This window comes from Camelus dromedarius, chromosome 8 (genome assembly GCF_036321535.1).
Source record: "Camelus dromedarius isolate mCamDro1 chromosome 8, mCamDro1.pat, whole genome shotgun sequence".
Classification (NCBI taxonomy): Eukaryota; Metazoa; Chordata; class Mammalia; order Artiodactyla; family Camelidae; genus Camelus; species Camelus dromedarius.
Window position 1 is genome coordinate 27,522,692 of NC_087443.1, and position 23,035 is coordinate 27,545,726.

General features: G+C 47.6%; 1 protein-coding gene across 1 annotated transcript in view; it reads left to right on the forward strand.

Annotated features, from left to right (window-relative positions):
- Positions 1 to 22,689, forward strand: part of POLR3A (RNA polymerase III subunit A) — a 42,526-nt gene extending 19,837 nt beyond the window's left edge. Inside the window, exons 17-31 of the mRNA XM_064488004.1 lie at positions 414 to 525; positions 1,401 to 1,519; positions 3,145 to 3,282; positions 5,083 to 5,253; positions 6,332 to 6,445; positions 9,903 to 9,989; positions 10,077 to 10,159; positions 11,094 to 11,264; positions 12,526 to 12,619; positions 12,809 to 12,901; positions 14,102 to 14,266; positions 14,743 to 14,907; positions 15,104 to 15,235; positions 16,327 to 16,459; positions 18,476 to 22,689. Of these exons, the coding sequence (XP_064344074.1) occupies positions 414 to 525; positions 1,401 to 1,519; positions 3,145 to 3,282; positions 5,083 to 5,253; positions 6,332 to 6,445; positions 9,903 to 9,989; positions 10,077 to 10,159; positions 11,094 to 11,264; positions 12,526 to 12,619; positions 12,809 to 12,901; positions 14,102 to 14,266; positions 14,743 to 14,907; positions 15,104 to 15,235; positions 16,327 to 16,459; positions 18,476 to 18,624 (1,926 nt within the window). The 3' untranslated portion in view covers positions 18,625 to 22,689. The remainder of the gene's footprint in view (positions 1 to 413; positions 526 to 1,400; positions 1,520 to 3,144; positions 3,283 to 5,082; positions 5,254 to 6,331; positions 6,446 to 9,902; positions 9,990 to 10,076; positions 10,160 to 11,093; positions 11,265 to 12,525; positions 12,620 to 12,808; positions 12,902 to 14,101; positions 14,267 to 14,742; positions 14,908 to 15,103; positions 15,236 to 16,326; positions 16,460 to 18,475) is intronic.
- Positions 22,690 to 23,035: the final 346 nt, after the last annotated feature.

Here is a 23,035-nt window from a genome sequence, read left to right on the forward strand (position 1 = left end):
TGCTTGACTGGTGGGAATTCAAATGTGTGCTTGGCAAGAAAAAGCAGAGAGACAGATTTTATAAATAGTACCAGCAATTCTCTTTGAGTACATACTACATATCGTACTTTATCAGATATTCAGGTGTGTATACACGCAGTGACACGTATACAGATACATTGTCATATAGGGTGCTGTCTGCAAAGCCGTGTACATTCTATTTTATTGGCCATTTAAAGGGTTTTCCAAGATTTGTTACTAATCATTTTTTTCTTGCACACTGATTGTAGAACCTTCTAGAATATGTCAATCTGTATAGATGGGACATCTTGGTCTTCTTTATCTGCTGGAAATCTGACGTCTTGCTGAAATTTTTCACATTTCCTTAAATGCCATGTTGAATGTGTATGGTCACGGAGCCTTTCTCCCGGCAGGCTTTGATCCTGAAGGAGCTGTCTGTGATCCGAGACCACGCCGGCAGCGCCTGCCTCCGGGAGCTGGATAAGAGCAACAGCCCCCTCACCATGGCTCTGTGCGGCTCCAAAGGTGAGTGCCCCCGCTGGCCGCTGCTGTCACTGCACCCTCCATGTGGGCTGGCCGGTCGTGTTCCAGGAAACAAGAGTCAGAACTTCAGGCCTTTCGTTTATACGGACATATACCTGTTTAAATCATACACGTAAAAAGAGACTTTATTATTTGCATTTTAGGAAGTCTAACTCCTTTGGAGAAACTTGTTGGTTGTGTGTGGATTTCTGAGTTTAAGGGTGCTTTGAGCACACTTGACTTTATTTTTAAAAAAAGAGAAAAAAAGAAAAGCCAAGGATTTTAAAAATAATGTATTTAATGATAGTTAAAAACACTCAACTTTCATAGTTAGCAGGACCTAAAAGCATTAGGTTTCATGATACTGCATTCCAACTCAAAACCTCCCTGCTTCTCCTATTTCTGTGAATTTTTGGCCATTCTGTCTAATGTCTGTAACCTCGCTGGCTGTCTCTCACCTCACGTTCTCCTACTCCCTGCTCTGGTACACACCCTGCACTTCCCCATTCCTGCGTCTTTGCTTCCCACTCTTCCCTCACTTTGGAATTCTTCCCCTGTGTCTTCTATGTCTAAGTCATAATGTCCTCCAAAAGTCCAGCTGGTTGCTGCTGCCTTATTGAAGCCTCATCTGGAAGTCTTTCCTCCAACCCCAAAGTGTTGGTTTGCCCCAAGCACCTCTAAGGGCTCACTCTGCCTTTTTTGTGTTACTGACAGCTCCACTCTGTATTGTTCTGTCTTTCACTGTCCCTAGACTATGAACTTTTTGAAGATAAGGCCCTGTGCTATGTTGTGTTCCTGTTTTATCCCACAGATCTGCTTGCACTTCAGTTAATGTTATTTCGTTAAAAGAATGTTACATTCCTGACCTGCTTCCCCAGGTTCCTTTATTAACATATCACAGATGATTGCCTGTGTGGGACAGCAAGCCATCAGTGGCTCCCGAGTGCCAGATGGCTTTGAAAACAGGTCCTTGCCTCACTTTGAAAAGCACTCAAAGGTAAGCAGTAGTGGGTCAGGCACGACATTGAAGGACAACCTTCAGCGGTGCAGGAAAGAGTGATTGAAGCTCTGGGGATGCCAACCAGGCAACTCCTAGAGCTGGTGTGTAAGGGTGGGGGTGTTCAGGGTTATTCCATCTGCAGCCTATACTAAGACATGTAGAAGGAGCCTTGTTAAATTCAGAGCTATAAAGCTTGGACCAGTGCCCTCTTGTGTATTTTCTCTCAGATTCCCATCCGACTTACCTGAAGTAATTAAAATGTGTAGTTGCCTTCTGTGTGCTTTCAATCTGTGTGCTTTTTGTCGGGGGCACTTACCGAAAAGTGTAAGAATTTTTAAATAGTGATCATGTGAACTACAGTAAAACAACCAGTAAATTCCAAGTTTTCTTTGGAATTCTTAAACTCTGCTTTTAGATGACTTCTGGGTTCCATGGGTACTCATGCCTGAGCACTAGTGTCAGCGTAGTGAGGGAGAGAGGCAAATCTGTGTCGGGGTTTTCTGGGATTTGAGGGAAGACAGCTGTTAAACTTAAATCTGAGGAACTTGGAGCAAATTTGGTCACTTGGGTTTGAAGTCAGCTGTTATTCCCGCTAAAGCACAGATGCCCCAGCTGCTCCTGCCCTGTGGACCTGCAGGGTTCCTGTTCAGCCCCTCCTGGGAAGACAGGACTGCTGTACTGAGAAAGGACCGATATTCTCTGTATCTGAACTCAGATTCTCTGCCCTAGATCAGAGTTCACTAGCGGTCAGACAGCCAGCTGGCCACTGGAATGGTACCTGCCTGTGCTCATCAGGCTGAGAGTCAAAGCCTGACCAACTTAGAAGAGAGGCCAGGGGCATCCAGTGCTAGACATCAGGATAGATGTGCTTACCTGGAAATGCCTGTGAGTGTGCCAGCTGCCCCTTAAACAAAATATGGAAGCAAGAGGTTAGCCTATTTCCCTAGGCTGACCTCCAAGGAACACAGACCTTTCCAGATCAGAGGCCGTTTGGTATTTCGTATGGTGTTTTGTATATGTATGTATTTTTTAACAGTTTTTTTTAGATAACCTTTTATATATCATAGTATTCACCCGTTTAAAGTATGCAGTTCAGAGACTTAGTATATTCACAGAGTTGTGTGATCATCGTCACAGTCTAATTTTAAAATATTTTCAGTGCCCCAGGATGAATTCCCGTAAACGATAACAGCATGCAATTATGTTTTGGAGGTGGGCAGGTCTGGCCTGCAGGAAGGGTGTCTTGAGTGGGTAGTTTCCCAGGGCAGGGGCACGCTGCCGCAGTCAGCAGGGCGCCCTCTGAGCTTAGGTCCTTGACTGCATGCCCGCTCCAGGGATAGCAGCCCAGGCTTCGGTTTCCCTCTCCTGAGCCACTTGGCTGCCACTGGCACTAGCACCAGCCCTGGCTGGGACCTTGCCCTCCTTGTCTCTGGTAAAGATAGTTTGGGCCAAATTATTTCTTTTAGGAAAGGGCATAAAACATGAGAGAGAGTACATTGGCCAGATGTTTATAGTCTATAGATGAAGCATTTTCTGATTTGAATGGGTTTTGGAATTGTGGACCTTAAACTTTGTTCGGTTTTTTTTCTTTTCTTTTCTTTTTTTTTCCTGCTTCTCTTTAGCTACCAGCCGCCAAAGGCTTTGTGGCTAATAGCTTCTATTCCGGTTTGACACCAACCGAGTTTTTCTTTCACACGATGGCTGGCCGGGAAGGTCTGGTCGACACAGCCGTGAAGACTGCTGAAACAGGATACATGCAGGTAACTGGAAGAAATGTAGGCCCTTAGCAGTGGAGCAGGACAGGGCCTGCAGATCCTGATCACTGTGTTTGCATACTTTGTACCTGAGCTCTAATTAATCTAGTCTTGGTATTTAAAAGGAAAAATTGAGAGATGTAGTAGGTGCCCTAGAAATAAACATCATAAAATGGTAATATTTTCCAAATCATGTAATATTCCTCGAACGATGAAGACCAGGTCGGAATCGTGTACCAAAGCCCTGCTGGAGGACAGCATGGACCGGAGGTGCATCCTGGGGCACTCTGTCAAATCTCACTGAGTGTCTGCTCCCAGATACACGGAGATGGGGCGACAGTACCTACCTCCTGGTATGAGTTGAGAAAGCTCTGCTTCTCACTGTGCAGCTGTTTATGTCGCCCATTGTTCATATCATTCTGAGGGACTCCAAGAACTTGTTCCAGTGCCTGCAGGAGGGCTTGGACACTTGCAGGACACTCCGCTGTGTGTACAACTGTAGAATGGTAGGCTCGGGGGACAGAGCTGAGCTAGACGCTTTCCTGTGCCTGATGCTGCTCAGAGTGCCACGAAAGTACCTGACGGCAGAGGGGTGAAAATCCATCCCCGTTTTGTTCTTCCATAAGACCACAAGCAAAGGATTTCTCTCCAGTCTCTAGTTCTCATTTCTACTCTATACTCCATACATAATCTATGTTTGTTTCCTATGTTTTTATCTACTTAACAACACATGATGAAGTTAACACTCCAAGTTGCTGGGCCACGAACTGCTGTGGCTTTGTGTCCCCTCTCTCCCCACTGGGGATTGTGAAGCACGGCCCTTTGCAAGCTGGGAAACCAGGAATGATAAACCAGAGATGCGAAAGAGTGAGCCAGAACAAACAGGGCTGAGGAGGGTGAGATGGGCTCGAGTCAGTAGACACCTGTTTCCATAACCTCATCTGTACCTCGTGTAGCAGTGCTGATACTGCTTCCCTTTTAATCATCTTTTCTTGGGAAGTTGCCCTTTAGTTTTGAAGTGTGCTGCTTTTGTCAGAAATCTAACAGACTGTGAAATGCTCTTACCACTCCTGCTAGAATGTCTATTGACTTTATTTTTCGTCTTTACTTTTTGAAGTAGAGAGTATGGCTTTCCCCGACCAGTGTGTTAACCTAGAACAAGTTAGTTCTGGCATGAAGGATTTTTGTTTGGTAGTTGCCTGGAGGAAGACTTTTTTCTTTTCTCTTTAACTCACTGGGCCCCCATCACATTGCTGGCTGGAGTGTTCTGGTGGAAGGTCCTCCCTAAGCAGTTTTGAGAAATGGCTGCTGCCTGCTGGTTCAGACACAATGCTGTTCCTGTTCTCTCTTCTTCCCCACCATCCCAGAAGAGGGCCTGCACCTGATCCTCTGTAATTCATACTGAAGTCCACAGGGGTCCTGGATTAAGTTGTGCTTAGACATGTAAAGCAATTGCATTAATTTATACCTTAGGGAGACAGAGAGGAAAGGCAAATAGCCTAGGAAAACAGTGTTTGCAGAGTCCTTTGGGGGTAATAGGGTCTAAATTGCATGTATTCTAAAACACACTCAAGTGCTGGAGGTTAGAACATGTCCTAAATCCCACTCCACAGGCTAGTGAGGCACTTGTGGGTTCGTTGTTCTTGGGGTCGGGGGACTCTTTTAGGAGATACCTAATAAAAATGTTTTTATGCAATTAAGTGCTGGTAACCTTGAAACTCAGAGTTGCAAATCTCATCCTCTGCACACGTGACTAGTCTTCTCAAAGCAGCTGAGCTTTTGTTTCCTCTCCTCCTTTTCCTGCAGAGAAGGCTCGTGAAGTCCCTTGAAGATCTTTGCTCGCAGTATGATTTGACAGTCCGAAGCTCTACAGGCGATATCATCCAGTTCATTTATGGGGGAGATGGCTTAGATCCTGCAGCAATGGAGGGGAAAGATGAACCCTTAGAGTTCAAAAGGGTTCTGGACAACATCAAAGTAAGATTAAGCATTATATCTGGGGTTAGAGTATTTTCGCGGGCGTTTCTTTAGAAGGAATGTACCCTTTGGCATAGCACACAGTTAATGCTGTCATGTCTACTGAGTTAGTATTTTTCTTTTTGTGTTACTCTGCATAATTTTCCTAAATATTTAAGGAAAAATAGTTTCTCAATTTCAAAGTCTAGTTATTGGTGGTAATCAAATGCCAATGGAAGAGGGCTTTGACTTCATGTCTGTGTCTAGTAAAGTGGGATAGAGATGATGTTAAAGTCATGGTGGAGAAGCAGGCACATTTCACATATTTTAACTGGGAGTATAATTTAGAACAACCTTTTTGAGAGGTAGTTGGACAATACTGATCTGAACTTAAATGTGAGTGCCTTTGACCAACATTTAAATTTCACTTATAGGAATTTGCCCTACAGAAATGATGTAAGTTTGCCGGGAATGTTTTTCCAGCATTGTTTATAGCAGGCGTGGACCATCAGTAGAGGACAGGTCAAATCATAATGGTCTGTCCATACATTAGAGTGATGTGCAGCCATTAAAACTTTGGGGAACCTATGAGCTTGGGGGTGGGGAGTATTTTCACTCTTGAAATTTTGGGTTTAAAAACAAACAATATGTGGTTTTAGTGCAAGTCTGGGGCGGGGTGAAGGTTGGGGGGTAATGGCACAATACCCACTGAATAATATACAAGTCTTTGTGTAAGATGGAGTTTCAGTTTATCCTGTTTTCACCTTCAGGTTAAAGGTAGAGTCTAAAATTGGTTTTTAGTGGGGAGGGTATAGCTTAAGTGGGAGAGCGCGTGCTTAGCATGCACAAGGTTCTGGGTTCAATCCCCCGTACCTCCTCTATACACGAATGAATGAATGAATGAATCAGTGAACAAGCCTAGTTACCCCCCTCCCCATAAATAAATAAGTTAATTAAATGAAATCGGTTTTGAAAGAAAAAACATCAGATTGCTAAAAGCTCTGAGTAAGGTCGTTTTGTCTCTTGTAAATGTCTTCTTTAAATACTACTGGCCTTCCACCGCCCCCACACATCACACCATTTCCTTTTGATACTTGAGGCAGTCTTCCCGTGCCAGAGCGAGCCTGCTCTCAGTAAGAACGAACTGCTCCTGACCGCCGAGTCGATCATGAAGAAGAACGAGTTTCTCTGCTGCCAGGACATCTTCCTGCAGGTGAGCTCCGCGGGGGCTGGACACCCAGCTGGACTGTCACCAGGAAGTTGTCTGCAAGTGCCCACAGTGGATTTCATAAGCTAGGGGGTGTTTGTGTAAGAGTATTTCTTGTTAAAAAAAAAAATTCAAGAATGGCCTAGGCAAAATTTCAGCTGTCAACATAAAGGATTTATCTTACGTCTTTTTTAGTTGATGTCTTTTTGCACAAGTGTTTTGCTGTTAGAAGAAAAATGCTTTAGTTAGAAAACTGACTTTTTTAAACCCCGTCCCTATTGACTGCTTACAACCCAGGTTCTCATCCTACGGGCCAATTCCTTCCTCGGTCATTCTGAATCCCAATGATTTTTAATAGTAGAGGCATTGTTTTAATACCACTTACTGTATTTTGTACGATAAGTAACACAGTGGCACTTATTTAATACCATTATTATTTTTAATTGCTTTTTTCTTGCCATAATGCACATTAGAAATGACAGAGTCAGCCTTCCTCTTTCTTCCAGGGAGCTGTTACTATGACATCTTCGGAACATTTTTTTTTTAAGTTTGTTTTTTGTTTGTTCTGGTTTTTGGGTGGGTTTGTTTTTTGTTTGTTTGTCTTTTAATTTCCCTGACCTGCTCCAGCAGCTCCTTTCTGCTTATAATCATGGCTATACTCAAAAGCAAAGGGATACAGGGATCAGTAGGTGGTTTCCTTTGTGTACTGGTTGGTGATTCAAGTATAGCACAAAATGTATCCCTTTAATATATTAAAAAGAAAAACAGTAAAAGACTTAAGCAAGAATGGATTAAAGGAAGTGCTTCATTCCTTCCTTTTCCATATTGAGGTGTGAAAAAGAGACTCTTACAGGTCTTAATATATTTAAAACTAAGAGTCTGGCTAGGCTGAGTGCCTTTTGTTTTGTTTTTCACGTATTTTCTTTCTTTTTTTTTTTTTTTCTCTTAAATAATGAATGAGAATCACGATTTGGTTTTTCTACATGGTTATAGTTACTTATTTATGTTTCTGTTTCTCCTCGAAGACCTTAACTGAGACAGGCTATGAGAAATACAACGAGGTAACGTACTCGTGCGCTGTGACTGCTGTGTGTAGGGGGGCTGGCTCTGCAGCCCCCAGATGTCTGCCAGCCCCAGCGGCGGTGGGTTTCTGTCCCAGTTCCAGCAGAGAGGCTTCCCTGTTCATCACTTCACACTGGTTCCTTTCTTGCTTTTTACAAGGCTTAACGGTGCCCGACAGTATTTGTGGATTCAGTGAGCACTTGTTCAGCCATCCCCATGTGTCATATGCCCTGTAAGTCATGGGGACACAGAGGGGACTAAATGTGGCCTTGCCCTCCAGTGGCTCACAGTCTGAGCTCAGATTTGCCAGGAGGTTCCAAAATCCACCAGCCAGATCTGTCTGAGCCTCTGAAATGTTCTCTGGCTCTAACCAGGGTGAGAGTCAAGGAGACAGTGGCAGCTGCTGGGTGGCATTGAGCCCAGGCCCTGCCAGCGGCCGACACCCGTGCTCACAGATGCACCATGACTGAGTGTGAGAATTAACTGCTGGTCAGCCATGTGATTAATTGCCTGCCGATTGCCACGTCCTGAGTTCCCTGAGCATGCATGGATTGATTCAGCTGAATTCTTAGTAGCTTATTTCAGTTTTCATATCCAAAAAGTAAGTTTTTTTCCTTTTAACCTAACTGCCAGGATATCTGCCCTAATTCTCATGTCAGGGAAGTCATTCCTTTCAGCAAAGCCACTGGAAGCATGTCCACGTGGGTGGCAGCTGAAAGGTGTCACAGCCAGTGCCTGAGCTGGGGAATGGCGTGAGGTGTGTACTCTTTACTGCTCGTGTGTGCAGAGTTCCTCACAAGTGAAAATCGCCTGGGTCTGCTTGGCCTTGGGCTCGTGCTCCGGTTTTCCTGAGCCAACAGGTTGGGCAGCCTTGCACACCTGGCAGTCGAATGGCAACATCCAGGCCAAGAGGGCTTTCAGAAGCTCGCCCTCAAGGACACAGCCACAGCTAGACAAGTAGGAGGAAATCATCCATGTGATGGGCTCTTAGTACTGGGTGATAAGGAGGGAAGATTAAGTGGTAGCGGGTGTCATTGCCTTTTAGGCAGAGCCACACCAGGAGAGATTGTTCCACTGCCCTCTCCAGCTCTGGTTTCCACCTCTGGTTTGTAATAACTAAGTACATCAGAAAGTGTGTCCTCAAACTTGTAATTAATTAAGGGAAATTACATTTCCCTGTGGTCTGGGAGGGGCAGTACAGTCGTTCCACCCATTCCCGTATTCTCAAAACTGCCCTGAGTCAGACCAGAGTGGAAGATCAGCAGACCCAGGACTGCATAAGCTGCGGCAGCCTCTGAAGGATGCTGCTGCTGAGTGGTGTGTGCTGTCAGCTCATCTGAGATGGGCGCTGAGAGTCAGGTCCACGGTGCTGGCCTGTGACCCTGGCAGCAGGGTGCAGATGGGTGTGCTTCATTAAAGTTCACCATACCCTCTCTGTAAGAACCCCAGAAGAGGTGCTGGCTGATCCCAGTTCTAGCAGTGACCTCAAGGCTGGGCTTACTTCATAGACACACTATAAATTGTAAAGCAGATGGGATTCCCCCTCAGAGTGGTTGCTAGAAAACTTAGGCGTATGGTCTCCAGCCCTGCCCCGTGGACCCTCCATGGGATGTACTTCTCATCTCCTTTCTTGCTCCATTTCATCGTCATCCCAGGGTTTAGAGTGCTGTTCTTAAATTCAGTGGGAATAGCAGATATGCTGCTGTTTCATTTCCAGCTTTGAGAGTAGTTTCCTGGAGACCTTACAAAGTTCTCATTGTGTGTGGGAAGGGAGCGTGAGACTGGGGGAGTGATGCAGAGGTGAGAGTCAGAGACAAAGCTGGGACTTGGGAGCGTTCCCTTTGAAATGAAAGAAAGCTCAAAGCATGTGTCTGAAATGCACGCAATGTCTGCAAAGCCAGGCTTTGTAGTATTTAAATTGACCGTAAGAACTTCATAAGAAACTCTCAAAAATTTTTCAAATCTAGAGACTGAAAGTACAACTGATACGACTGTACCTATTCTGGGCTACGTGAATGGGCCGCATGGTGTGCCGGTGGGAGCACAAGAGGAAGCAGCGGGTGGGAAGGGTTATCCTGGTGTCCCTGCCATGTGCTGTTAGGGCCGCACACCCAGATAGCAGGGCTTTTTACGCCAGCTGGTGCCAAAGCATCATGGGAGTAAAAAGCCCTTAGAAACACCTAAACCAATGAATGGCGTGTTGAGGGTGTGGATGGCGTGTCCTGTTCCTTGGAAAAACATTTGTGATAGAACCTGTATCCCTAGCAGAGCCTTTGTAGTGTCATATTTAGCTGCTACTGAAATAGGAAGGACTTGTCCCATGACTGAAGGTTATAAAACGAATCATATCATCCACATTACTCAGAAATAAATATTTGATGTTTGCTGTGTAATCTTTCAGGAAATTAAAAAATTCATTAAGGGGGTTTCTGAGAAGATCAAGAAGACCAGAGATAAATACGGCATCAATGATAACGGCACCACAGAGGTAACGGCGCCCCCGGACGTGTTGGGACGCACAGGTATTTTCTGGTGCTGCCGGCCCCGCCTCTGTACTTGGCTTTTGTTCTTCCAGCCCCGTGTGCTATACCAGTTGGACCGGATCACCCCCACCCAGATTGAAAAGTTTCTGGAGACGTGTAGGGACAAGTACATGAGGTAAGGATGCTAACTGTCTGAGACTGTCGGGCAGGCACGTGGGTCTCTTGTAGCTTTCCTCTTTCCCCAGGAAACAAAACCCTGCAAGCGCCCACTTGCAGGATTTACTCACTGCCTGCCAGTACCAAGCAGGTCCTGTCACCTCTTCTCTAGGTACCCCAGGGGGCAGACAGGCTAGGTCCTCCAAGATGTGGAAATACTTGCAAAAATAATTCCTAGTGTCCTCTCCCCACAGAGAAACTACCAGTGTATTTTGGCAGGCGCCAGCTGCTCTATCCACCTTCAGTACCGCTTGTTAGCAGAGCTCTTAGTTCTTCTCCAAGGAAAGAGGTTTGGGCCCGTCATCCCACACTGACCATAAGTAGCCACACAGTATTCACTGTCATCGTCAGACTCCTCTGAGCATCACGTCCCCCGTCTGCACCTGTAACTGATCTGTGCCAGGTTCTTCTTCTGTCACAAGCACAGCCTGGCTCCTCACCAATTGGTATATTTTTTTCTGCTGAGAGGAGATAATCAGAAGCCTCCCCAGCAGTATTTTTTTTTTTAATTGAAGTATAGTTGATTTACAACGTTGTGTTAGTTTCTGGTGTACAGCATAGTAATTTGTTATACATATATATTCCTTTTCATATTCTGTTTCATTGTAAGTTATTGAATACAGTTCCCTGTGATACACAGTAGGACCTTGCTTATTTAGTTTTGTTTTTTTAATTGAAATATAGTTGACCTACAACACTATGTAAGTTCCAGGTACACAACCTAGTGATTCGGTATTTCTGTACATTGCAAAAGGATCACCATGGTAAGTCTGATTACCATCTGTCACCAAAGTTGTTACGCTATTATTGACTGTACTTGCCATGGGCTCTGCATTTCATCCTTGTCTCCTTAGCAGTTTTGCTGGACTTTTCACCCTGTTTTCTCCTTCCAGGGCACAGATGGAGCCAGGTTCTGCTGTGGGCGCACTCTGTGCCCAGAGCATCGGCGAGCCAGGCACCCAGATGACCCTGAAGACTTTCCACTTTGCGGGAGTGGCCTCCATGAACATCACCCTGGGCGTGCCCCGCATCAAGGAGATCATCAACGCGTCCAAGGCCATCAGGTGCCCACTTCCATCTCCCTTGTTCTCACACCAACATGCCATGTTCCTTGAGAAACAGTGTTTCTCTCATCACGTGTGTGCGATCCTCTGTCAGGCAGTATCTGAAACTCCAAGTGACGTGCTTGTGTTAATCATATCTTGGCTTTTAAAACACCCAAACTGGGGGAGGGTAGAGCTCAGTGGTAGAGCATCTGCTTAGCATGCACGAGATCCTGGGTTCAATCCCCAGTACCTCCATTAAAAATAAATAAATCTAATTACCTTCCCCTAAAAATACAAAATAAATAAATAAAATAAATAAATAAATAACCCAAACTGGAAAAAAAAATAAGTCCAAACCAAATAGAGTCAAAATTGAAGCAATGGTTCTATGTGGCCACAAGTCACATGAAAGAGAGAAATAAAAACCGTGTCTAGAAAAATTGGAGCAGTGTGTCAGTGTAGATTTCACCCTTCTGATGTCATTATTCCCCTCCTCTCTAGCCCTCGCTGTTGTGTCTTCCCCTTGGGCTGTGGCCATAGTCTGCGACTCCCCCCTCCACACACACACACACACACACACACACACAGACACTGGTGATTTCATGATAGGATTTGTAGGTGATCTCAGACTAGAGAAGACATACTTTACAGTGCATTCCATCATAAAATCATGATTCATCTCCAATCTGAGTCTAACAAAATAACAATAAACAGCATTAAATGAAAGAAAGCTGTGCTGATTCTAGAACAGCAAGCGCAGGTGTCTGGGGTGGCAGGAGCTGTGCCCGCTTCCTCTGGGTTGATCAGCTCTCTCCCAGAAGTGTGTACAGGGGATGCCCGCCAGGACAGTGAGGATGGAAGCTGCTAGCCAGAGGCTGGAGGAGTCGGAGGTGTCCTGGAGGGGGGGATAGGGAGGGGCCAGGGGAGGGTGATGGAGGAAGCTGTAGGACACGAAGGGCGCATTTACTTGGGGAATGGAACTCAAGTTTAACTACTTATTAGGACCAGAGAGGAAGAGGTAGGCTCACTGGGCCAGGAAGGCTTTTCCAACAGTCACTCATTCACTGACAGAGTAGGTTGCCTCATGAGCTCCAAAAATAGTAAATCTAGATGAGAATGTACCTGGAGCCCCTAGAAGCATGCCCGACACCAGTCAAGGTCCCGTCGATTGCAGTTGCTGGTGCGATCACGATTCTAAATGGTACCCAGTTTAACAACGCAGTGGTCTTCACATAGCCTCACTCCTTGCGCTGTAAGTGTGCTCCCTTCCTTCCCACAGCACCCCCATCATCACGGCGCAGCTGGACAAGGACGACGACGCGGACTACGCTCGCCTTGTGAAGGGGAGGATTGAGAAAACCCTCCTGGGAGAGGTGAGACGAGGTCCCTCTTGACAAGAAGGAAACTAAACCAGCAGTGTTTCCAGGAAGAGTAAGAACCACTTGTAGTGGACTTACCAGTCAGGGTGTCCACATCACTCTGTCCTTAAAAAGAGAGCGAGCCTGCCTTGCTCTGGGGAAGGGAGAGTGACTGCCTAACATTCTGATCTTTTGACACCACAGATTTCAGAGTACATTGAAGAAGTGTTCCTTCCTGACGATTGCTTTATTCTCATCAAACTCTCCCTGGAACGGATCAGACTTCTGAGGCTGGAGGTGAGTCACATAGTTAAATGCGTGAAGGAGGTCATCCTCTTTTAGTCCCAAGATAGGAGCTGATAAACCAGGACAAGAGCTTCGCAAGGCACTAGGAGCGCTGGCGAGGCTTCCGCTCAGTGTCTGTTCCGTGTGAGTCTGACGTGCCTTCACACTCTCGCTCCGAGCCAGACCCTGGCACCGATGTCACCATCTAAACACACGCAGGAATTTAGTGGAGGTCTTGTGCAGGCCACAACACCCCTTTGCTGTGACAGCATTACAGCATCTGGAAGGACCCTAGAGCTGCTGTGTCTCACTCACTGGGGCCCCCTAGCACCACATCTGGCTGGCTAAGGACATGTTTTAGGCGGGTGGATTGACCTGGCTTTTTGTGTTGGTGTTATGTATGGCAGTGGAAAGAGTGCCAGCCTTGCTCACAGATAGGCTGAGGCAGGGATGCAAACTGAGTAACTTCCTGGCATCTCCCCTTCTCTCAGGTAGTTCAGATCTGTACCAGCCTTCACTCACTGTCAGCGCATTCTCTCAAGTAACAGGTTCACATTTGTCCATGTGACAGTTGATTCCAAAATCGAGTGGCCAGTTCTCCGGATTAGGGATTTCTCTAGCCCGGCTCTGGCTTGGGGCTCTTCCACCGAAAGAGCTGGGTTGCCCCGGGGACACCGCTCCCCAGCTGTCTAGGCAAAGGGGAGGATTCACTGATGCCTTTAAATTGTCCCGGTCTTACCACCGCCTCCTGGAACTCCTTCCTATATGTTGCCGTGAATTAAGTTTGCATTTTCAGCGGGGCAAAAATTGGTTGGGAGGGGTGAGGACCTTTATATGGATAAAGCAGAGGTATACATACATACAGTACATAAATGCACAGTATATCTCACAGTGAGGTGGGAAGGGTACAGCTCAAGTGGTAGAGTGTGTGTTTAGCATGCGCAAGGTCCTGGGTTCAATCCCCAGTACCTACTTTAAAAATAAATAAACCTAACTACCTCCCCTGCCAAAATAAAATAATTAAATAATACAATAATAAATAAACAAAAATATATTTTTTTAAATTTCATGGTGAGGAGAGAGATTAGGGGGACAGTTACTAAGGGCTTCTTAGAGGAGCAGCAAGGAAAAAAGGCCAAAACACCAGAATCGCAACCGCCAAACCCAGTCAGTAATGCCGTGGGTGTGCGGCGCACGCCCGGCCCCTCGCAGGTGAACGCCGAGACGGTGAGGTATTCCATCTGCACGTCCAAGCTCCGCGTGAAGCCTGGTGACGTGGCGGTTCATGGCGAGGCTGTGGTGTGTGTCACCCCCCGAGAGAACAGCAAGAGCTCCATGTACTACGTGCTGCAGTTTCTGAAAGAGGATCTCCCCAAGGTGAGACAGAGGTCGCCTCCTCGGGGCCCTGCCCTGCCCGGTGCCTGGAGATGTAAAACGGGAGTGACTGCGTTTAACTCTAATGTGAAGGTCCGGGGTCAGGGGGCCAGAAGGGTCTGCACTCCTGAGACTGAGGGTGGCCCCCGTTTCTTCATTTCTTTGCCACATCTCTAAGGAATTGTGCAGGTTTTGATTCCCTTCTTAGCACTGCCTCACCAGCTGTCCTGTTGGATTTCTCTCTATTCTCTCTTAAGACCATTGGTAGAAGGGGGTGCAGGCCTCTGAGCTTCTGCTCTCCCCTAGGTATTTCTAGGTTTGGCAGGTAACTGATAATCACCACTGAGAAACAGGATGGTCAAGGTCACAAACGCAGGGCATGACGGTCCCAGTTCTCACAGCCACTTTCTGAGGCTGCCAGATGAGTTGGGGTCGTGGGCACTGGGGGGTCTTGAACCTTCTGTGTCTCTTGAGTCCAGGTGGTGGTGCAGGGCATCCCGGAGGTGTCCCGGGCTGTCATCCACATCGACGAGCAGAGCGGAAAGGAGAAGTACAAGCTCCTGGTGGAGGGTGATAACCTGCGGGCAGTCATGGCCACCCATGGTGTGAAGGGCACCCGAACCACCTCCAACAACACGTACGAGGTACTGCTCATGGCCGGGGGCACCTTGCACACTTCTCTGACCCTGCCATTCGCTCTGGGTCTGCACCAACGATTGCCCTACACTCCATCCTGGGGAAGGGCCTGGGATGCCGGGAACCTGCAGGGCGGAGGAGGACGTGGAGAGGAGTTGGGCGACACCGGCAGCAGCTGCCTGCGCTCATCCTAGCTCTCCGCAGGTGGAGAAAACCCTGGGCATCGAAGCTGCCCGGACAACTATCATCAACGAAATCCAGTACACAATGGTCAACCATGGCATGAGCATTGACCGGCGACACGTGATGCTGCTTTCCGACCTCATGACCTACAAGGTTCGTGGGGGGCCCGGCAGCCAGCCCCGCAAACCCCATCTCAGGGGCACGAAGCTGGTAGGACACCTACAGTACACAGCTGTGATGACCACCAGTACCCCAAGACCAGAGTGTGGTGGTGGCGCTGTGTGTGCAGATACAATTCGACTGTGAAAATTGCAACCACATGGCAGGAGGGGAAGCACGATTTTTGTCCTAATTAGAAATGTTAGCCTGAAAGGAGACTAACCATTGTTAAAAGCCCAGGTATTCCATGGCAAGCTGAGGTTTATTCCCTATTAATTAATGGGTACTCATCACACTTCTTTTGTAGCCATTTCCAGGGAAAGAACAAGTTAACATGATCTGAGGAAGGGGCTGAGATGGTTTGGTTGGTTGGGTTTTTTTTTTTTAATCTTTTCCCCGAAAAAAGTCTTCCTCTGTCAGTGCCATAAGGCGTGATGCCTCCACATACAAACTGTACTATGTTACAGAAAATTCAGAAACTAGGTGGGAGAAATAACCCATCTCCCACCACCCTGTAGAGTCGTTTTTAAGTCTTCCGGTCGTAATCTATAATGCACAGATTGTATTACTGTAGGTGCAGTAAAAGTGGGCGTGTCCTTTTTATTCTGACTTTATTTAACATTATAAATGTTTTCCATGTTGTTACATAGTTTTATAAATATGCTTTTTAAACGGTAGAACAATACTCTGTTGAATGAAAGCGACTTAAATAAAAGTGACTTAATTCTTTCCCTACTTTGAGGCTTTTAAATTATTTGAGTTTTGAGTTCTTTGAGCCACAAGAAACGTCTTCAGAAGTACTTCCTTTTTAAAAGGTAGATTCTTAATTCAAGTCCTCAGTCCCTAATTCTTTGTTCCAGTGGCACATGGCTGTGGGCGTAAGGATCTGTGTTGTCTGTGGCTAACAGCCTCAGAGGGACACAGGCCAGATAGATAGCTATTAGCACCCTTTTCAAAGGATCCTGCAACTGTGGCTTGAATAGCGAGCGGCTTGGCTGATTTTTGCTTCTACTGTTGAGGGGTTACTGGGGATGCATTTTACAAGTGGCATGAGTACCACTCTGACTCTCTCTCCCCTGGCGCAGGGTGAAGTCCTGGGCATCACTAGGTTCGGCCTGGCCAAGATGAAGGAGAGCGTGCTGATGCTGGCCTCTTTTGAGAAGACGGCCGACCACCTCTTCGACGCCGCCTACTTCGGGCAGAAGGACTCCGTGTGCGGTAGGTTTGGTGTTTGTGGCAGCATCACCAGAAACCATTGTTTACAGCTTAGACTGTGGCCAGGGCTTCTCGGGAGGTGAAGACACTCAGCTGGCAGACCTTTTACTTGTTTAAGAATAAAAGCACGGGTGGGGAAGGGGGCATTATAGTTCAAGTGGTAGAGCACGTGCTTAGCATGCACGAGGTCCTGGGTTCAATCCCCAGCACCTCCTCTAAAAATAAATAAATAAATAAGCCTAATTACCTCCTCACCCGCCCCCCCAAAAAAAACCTTAAAAAAAGAATAAAATCACAGATCACAGAACTGGAACTGACCAACGTTTTATCTCCAAAGCCTGACTGTGGCATCCTGCCTCCCCACGTGTGTCTGTGCAGAGAAAGGACTGCCCCTGGGCATGTGGGGCTTTTCCAGCCCTTGGAGTTGTAGTCGGCCACGCTGATCCTGCACCCCTGCGGTCCCCAGGCTGACAGGAAGGGCCCATACCAGGCATTCCCTGAGCAAGGCAGCTGGTGTGCCTGTCCCAGGCACCTTTTCTGGTATCTCAGCACATCAGTGAGGCGTCAGTATTAAACCCTTTCACGGTGAGAAGACCGAGGGAACAAACTTGCTTGCTGTTCGAGTCTTGCCCTGTGCTGGTCTCATCTCCCACCACACAGCATGTCTCTGACGGGGCCCAGGAGAGCAAGAGCTCAACGGGGAGCTGTCACAACAGTGCCTCTGCCCACCCGGAGGGCTGGCAACAAGACCCTGCGGGACGAGGTGGGAGTTTGTGAGGGGCTGGGGTTCGGGAGCCTGCCCGAGGACACACACTCGTCAGGCTCAAGCAACGAGTCCAAGCCCCGTCCCCACTGCCAGAGCTCTGCTTCCTAGTGGCCCTTTCCCATCTCACCTCCTGTGTGGATTTGCCACCCAAGGCGATGGTCAAGTGGGCCCCAATCAGAGCAGATGCTTTTTTTTTTTTCCTAAGATGAACTCTTCTTTCTAGAGGGACGTGGGTTGCAGACAGAAAAAGAAATTACGTAATTCATTAAGATAATGAAGAGTGAAAGGAAAGAAAAGGGAGCAGAGACTGGGGCAGGACAGGACAAGGTGAAATAAGAGCGAGTCTGCTTAACACAACAGGACTAAGACCCAGCATCCCAGTTCTGCCACCAGGACTCTGGGCCCCGGTCTCTGCTGCTGCCGTCCTGTGGCCCTGCCCACCACCCCCATCCACCACTGACCCCTTTAGGGGCCTGGCGTGGTCACCCCGCCCCAACTTTGAAACCTTCCCCTCCTCCCGGCCCTTTCCACGTTGCAACTCAGCGTCAGCCCTCACTACGTGGCGGGTTTTAGTTTGGTTGTTTGCGTCTCTGCTCCCCTGATAGCACAAAGCCCAGGCGCGTACCTGCTTCTTGTAGCACCAGAATCCTGATGCAGAGCCAACATTTGGATCTTAAGAAGCTGAAAGGGAGCTTGGAGAAAGCACGTGCACCATCACCTTATTCCCAACACTCAACAAGGGCCCTGCCTTCTGAGTGTTTCCCATTCGGGCTGTGGGACCTCCGAGGTGGACGGTGCTGTTAAGCCTGGCCCAGCCCTGACACCTAAGCACAGTAAACAGATCTCTGCTGCTGTTTCCAGGAGGGACTGGCATCTGCTCACTGTCGTCCCATTTGCTTGTCTTCTGGGCCCTAGCTAAGAAAATGCTGGGTGGCAAACTTGGGGTTTCCCGAGCATCATCATTCAGTATCTTTGCTGTGTCCAGTGCTCTCGAAAGCGAGGCTCACACAGAGAGACCACCAAGCCAGCAGCAGAGCTGTGAACGGGCTCTGCCCTTCCCCAGGTGCAGGAATTCCCCCAGCCATCCAGGAGCCGTACCTTCGTCTTCTTACAGAGGGGGAGTAAAGGGAGCAGCCCAAGTCCAACCACTGACATCCAGCCCCAATTTCTGGCTCCCAGGTCAGGAATCTTTCCATCCTGAAAACCCACCTGTGTGTCAGGGAGCTCTCTAATCTCCTTTCTCTTGGTTTCAGGGGTGTCTGAATGCATCATCATGGGAATCCCCATGAACATTGGAACCGGGCTCTTTAAGCTGCTGCACAAGGCCGACAGGGATCCCAGCCCTCCCAGGAGGCCCCTGATCTTCGACACAAATGAATTCCACATTCCCCTCGTCACATAGTCCAGAGAGAGGGAACCATTCCTGACCTTGGCTCCTTGTCCTGTCTAGAAAGGGGCTCGAGGCCAGAGCTGACTCGTAAACTTTGTGCTCCCCAAGACTAAGGCCTTGCTGACCCCACTGTGCCACAGTCAGAGAAGGCCCCTGGCGACCCTGGGAGCAGCTCACCCAGGGACCCTGACCACAGCACAGTGCCTGGTTGGGAGAACCAGAGTTTGTCTGTTTGTTTGAAACTTAATCTACCAGCAGCTCAGCACCTCCTGCCCACTCCACCTCCCTGGACTTGTGAGGAGGCCCAGCGGGCATCTTTGCTCATTCCCACCTCAGCTGTCCATCGGCTCGCAGGGCTGTTCCACCCTGACCAAGAACCAGGTCTAAGCTCCAGGGCACATTCTGGGTTCTTCCATTCTTCGGTCATGCTGGAATCTCTCACCATGATATACTAATGTAAATATTGTTACTATTATTTATTTGTTCAGTTTGAAGAATTTGCAGTTTTTATTGTTATTTTGTTTTTACTTTTGAAACCAAGAAACTACAGAAACCAAGAAAGCCAGCTTTGAAGCATCACTGGAAAAATTGGTTAAGCAAATGGGACTGTCTGGAACTTGTAACTGAGCTGAAACTGTCAGGAGGCCAAGCTGCTCTGAACATCTTTTGCAGACTCCCCAGCCATCTCTTTTTTTGTCTACCTCCAACCCTCTGGGTGGAGGGCTTGACCTTATGACAAGAGTCAAACTCATTCTTCGTGGCCTGTAGAAGCCTCCCCAGAGTTTGGGGTCCACTGAGGTGGGGACTGATGGTGTACGTGGGGAGGAGGACTGAGGCTGGTCCGGGCCCCATGCCCTGCCTGGGTGGCATCCACACTCTCCTGAGGTTTCTGCGTGTGTGGCGTGTGCTCGCCTCCTGCAGCTGAAGAGCGGGAGGGGCAGGTGCAGAACTGGGGGCCTAGAAGGTGTCCCAGGGGCAGTGGGGGGAGAGGGCCCTCCTGGGTGCAGGCAGGCACAGCCATCAGGGGTGAAGTAGCCACCCAGACGAGAAGGTGGAGGTCTGCACTGGGGGTGGGCATCAGCTGGAGCAGGGTATGTGCCCTGGGTGGCAACAGCAGGCTCCTCGAACAGCAAGTCTGTGAAAATGGAATGCGCACATTAGGCAGTGAGGAGAGAACCAGCAGGTATCCGAGGAAGACCCGCATTTAACTGCCTTGGGCTTCTGCCGCTGACTGTGCCATCGCTGACGGGGTTTTCAATGCTTAAGAGAGAGTTTTGTGCAACCTAGGAAAGAAATGGATGTAGCTTGTCTTCTAGAGAGCAGAGGGCTTTGCTTCTAGAGACTGAGGGTCTGTGTGCCAAATTTGCTCCTTAGGACTGGCCCAGGGCCACGGAGAAGAAACTGCGGTGGCTGTAGCTCTGCTCCCTCTGGAGAAAGTTCCGAGGAGCCTGTCCTGCCCAGAGCCGAAACTCATTGTTCTGGCTCGGCCTTCCTCCCCAGGGGGCCTTGGGAAACCAAGGCTACTTGGTTGGATGTGAGATGATAGTGAAAACTGGGGCTCTGACCCCACTTTCTGGCTCCAGAAGGAAGGTCTACTTCTGAAATGACAGCTGGTTTATCTTAGTGTATTCAAGCCACTAGAAGAAACAACAGCCCAAACCCAAAATGTGCATTTATTCTTGAGCACAAAAGCGGTTTGGATAATTAAAGAGGTGGATGTGGTAAAAGAAAAAGTAGGGCAGCTGAAGGAATTGAAGTAGCGTTTTATAGGATTTTGCTTACACTCTTTGACCATTCCCTATGAATTAATGCTGCTGTGGCACTTAATGTAACCCTTGGTTCTTGGGTCTGTGTTTAGAAGGAGTGCTTTCTCTGAGCCATACTGATGGGATTCTGAATTAGGAAATCATAACCTGACTTACTGGTCAATGCTCAGGTTTAAAATTCTAGTAAAATTAATTTACTATAGTTATTAATTTACTATTAATAGTCTTCCTGCACCTGTTAGGTTGATCCACCTTGCCATTTTTCACATTCAGCACCCCCTGTGCAGACCTCCTCCACCTTTGGACTGAATTAGTCCTGGTTTAAGACAAAGGATTGAGTCCGTTAACACACTTCAGAGTTGACTCTTGAAGCCTTACCAGGGATTCTGCTAATCTCACACAACCTGCCAAGAGCCACAGAGCCACACTGCAGGCTCCCTGGGAAGTAAGCCTCAGGCCTGATCAGATCCAGGACTGCTGGGCCAGGGAGGGTAGAACTGGATGGTGGGAGGAAACACTGGTGGTCACCTCGCTCCGTGTGGAACACAGACAAGAAGTGGAGGGAGAGACAGTGGCTGCGCTGTGCTGCTGTGAGTAACAAAGGTGGCAGCCCCAGGAGCCCCACCCTGCCTGTACAACACTCCCTGACGAGCAGGCCTATGGGAGACAGGAGACTGAGATGGGTGCAGGCCCAGGGTTCAGACCAGCATGTGGTTCGGGAAGGGGCGCATCCCCAGTGAGGAGTGGGCTGTCCTCGTGGTACTGCCAGCCCTGCTGGGCCTGTAGGCAGCGTTGGCCCCTGAACCCTACTCCAGGTTCCCCACTGTGCGACGCGTGGGTGGGTGTTAAAATTCTCCCTAATGTGATCATTTGTCCTCCCTGGCCTCAGGCTTTGTGCAAACACAGAACTCAAACACCAGATCGCAGTGTATTCTCAAGAGCAAGCTCAATAGGTTAGGATTTTATTATGGCCCGTTTGGAAGAAACAAGAAAAATACTTTTAAATTCTGTCTTCTCCATTAACAGATACATATTTCTTTTTTTTTTCCTTTGTTTTATGAGAGGGGGATAATTAGGTTTATTTCTTTATATTTGGAGGAGGCACTGGGGATTGAACCCAGACCTCGTGCATGCTAAGCATGCACTCTGCCAGTTGAGCTATACGCTCCCCCTCAACAGCTACGTATTTGACTAGTGATCTGTCCAGTCCTTAACCCTTTTTCCATCTTGTGCAAGGGGATCAAAATAGCAATTGACTCAGTTACAGCCCCCTGCTTAGTTCAGCACTTTGGGAACAGGAGAGACATTCTGGAGTCCTTCAGTGTCCATGTCACAGTTAAATTACAGTGCTGTGTTTCTGTTTCAGGGTTTACCCTCATGTATTCACATGGATTCATGTCTGATTGAATATGACACTGTATAATGATTATTTGTCTTGAATTTTTGCTGTCTCTTGGCAGAACTCTTATTTTTTTTTTACCAAAACTCAAAAGAAGAAAACTTGCTATACATAAAAGTGTTGCAGTCCATCCCTGTAGGTTGTGAAACAGGATGACTGATTGGGATACATGTGGGCTCTAACTCCTAAAATAATGTTCCTGCCACAAGCCCACCTATAGAGGTAAGCAGTGAGTGCCCAGCCCCACCCCTGTGATGGAGCTAATTCCAACCCACTGGGACGTAGTGCAGTGTCACCCACACCGATGCACTAGAGGTGCCACCTGGCCAGGATCAGGTGTCTAGCTCATTTGTTCTTTCATTCAATCAACTAGTAAAGACCTTCTATGTCCAAGGTCATATTCTAAGTGGTAAAAGTACAGCATAGACAAAATAGGTAAATCAGATACTAATGCATCTAAAAAGAATTCTTCAGTAGAGCAGGGTGGAGCAAAGAGGTTCTGGATCAAACTTGGTCCAGCACAGTCTAGGGTCAAAGCTACAGAACTGAGGGCCTGGCTTCTGTGGCAGGCTTGGCACATCAGGCTCACCAGGGCAAAAAGAAAGGTCCCTCTGAGCCAGCATGGTCCCCTCTGTCTACCTTTGGGGTATCAGGACCTAGAATATGCCCCTAAACCCCTCGGAACTGGTATGTTCCTTGGGTGGGTGCAACCATGGAACCTCTTCAGAAGGGACTGACACCCCCAGCCCTTCTTTTCCCTTTCTTGCAAATTTTATGCCTGAGTTGTTGTTTTTTAATAAACTGACATTTAAATTAGATCACATTCTCTTAGCAGGCTGTTCAAAATGTTTCTGGGCTGATGGAAAATGTAACTGTCAAGGATTTATTCAATAAATGAAACTTTATTGCTCACTTACCATGTCCCAGTCCCAGTACCAGGTGCAGGGTAATGAGCAGTGAACAAAATTCCCATGGCTTCTTCATGGAATTAATGCAGTCACAGCACTGTCCAACAGAAATGCAGTACAAGCCACATATGTAAGTGTGAATTTGCTAGTCTTCACAATTTTTAAATGGTGAGCTTAATTTTAATAATCTATTTTCTTTAACTCAACATACCCACAATATTTCAACATGTAATGAATATAAAAATTGTGAGTGAGATAATGTTACACTCTTCCTACTAAGTTTTCAAAATCCTGTGTCTGTTTTTTACACTTAACAGCACATCTCAAGTTTCAGATTCTCAGTAGCCATA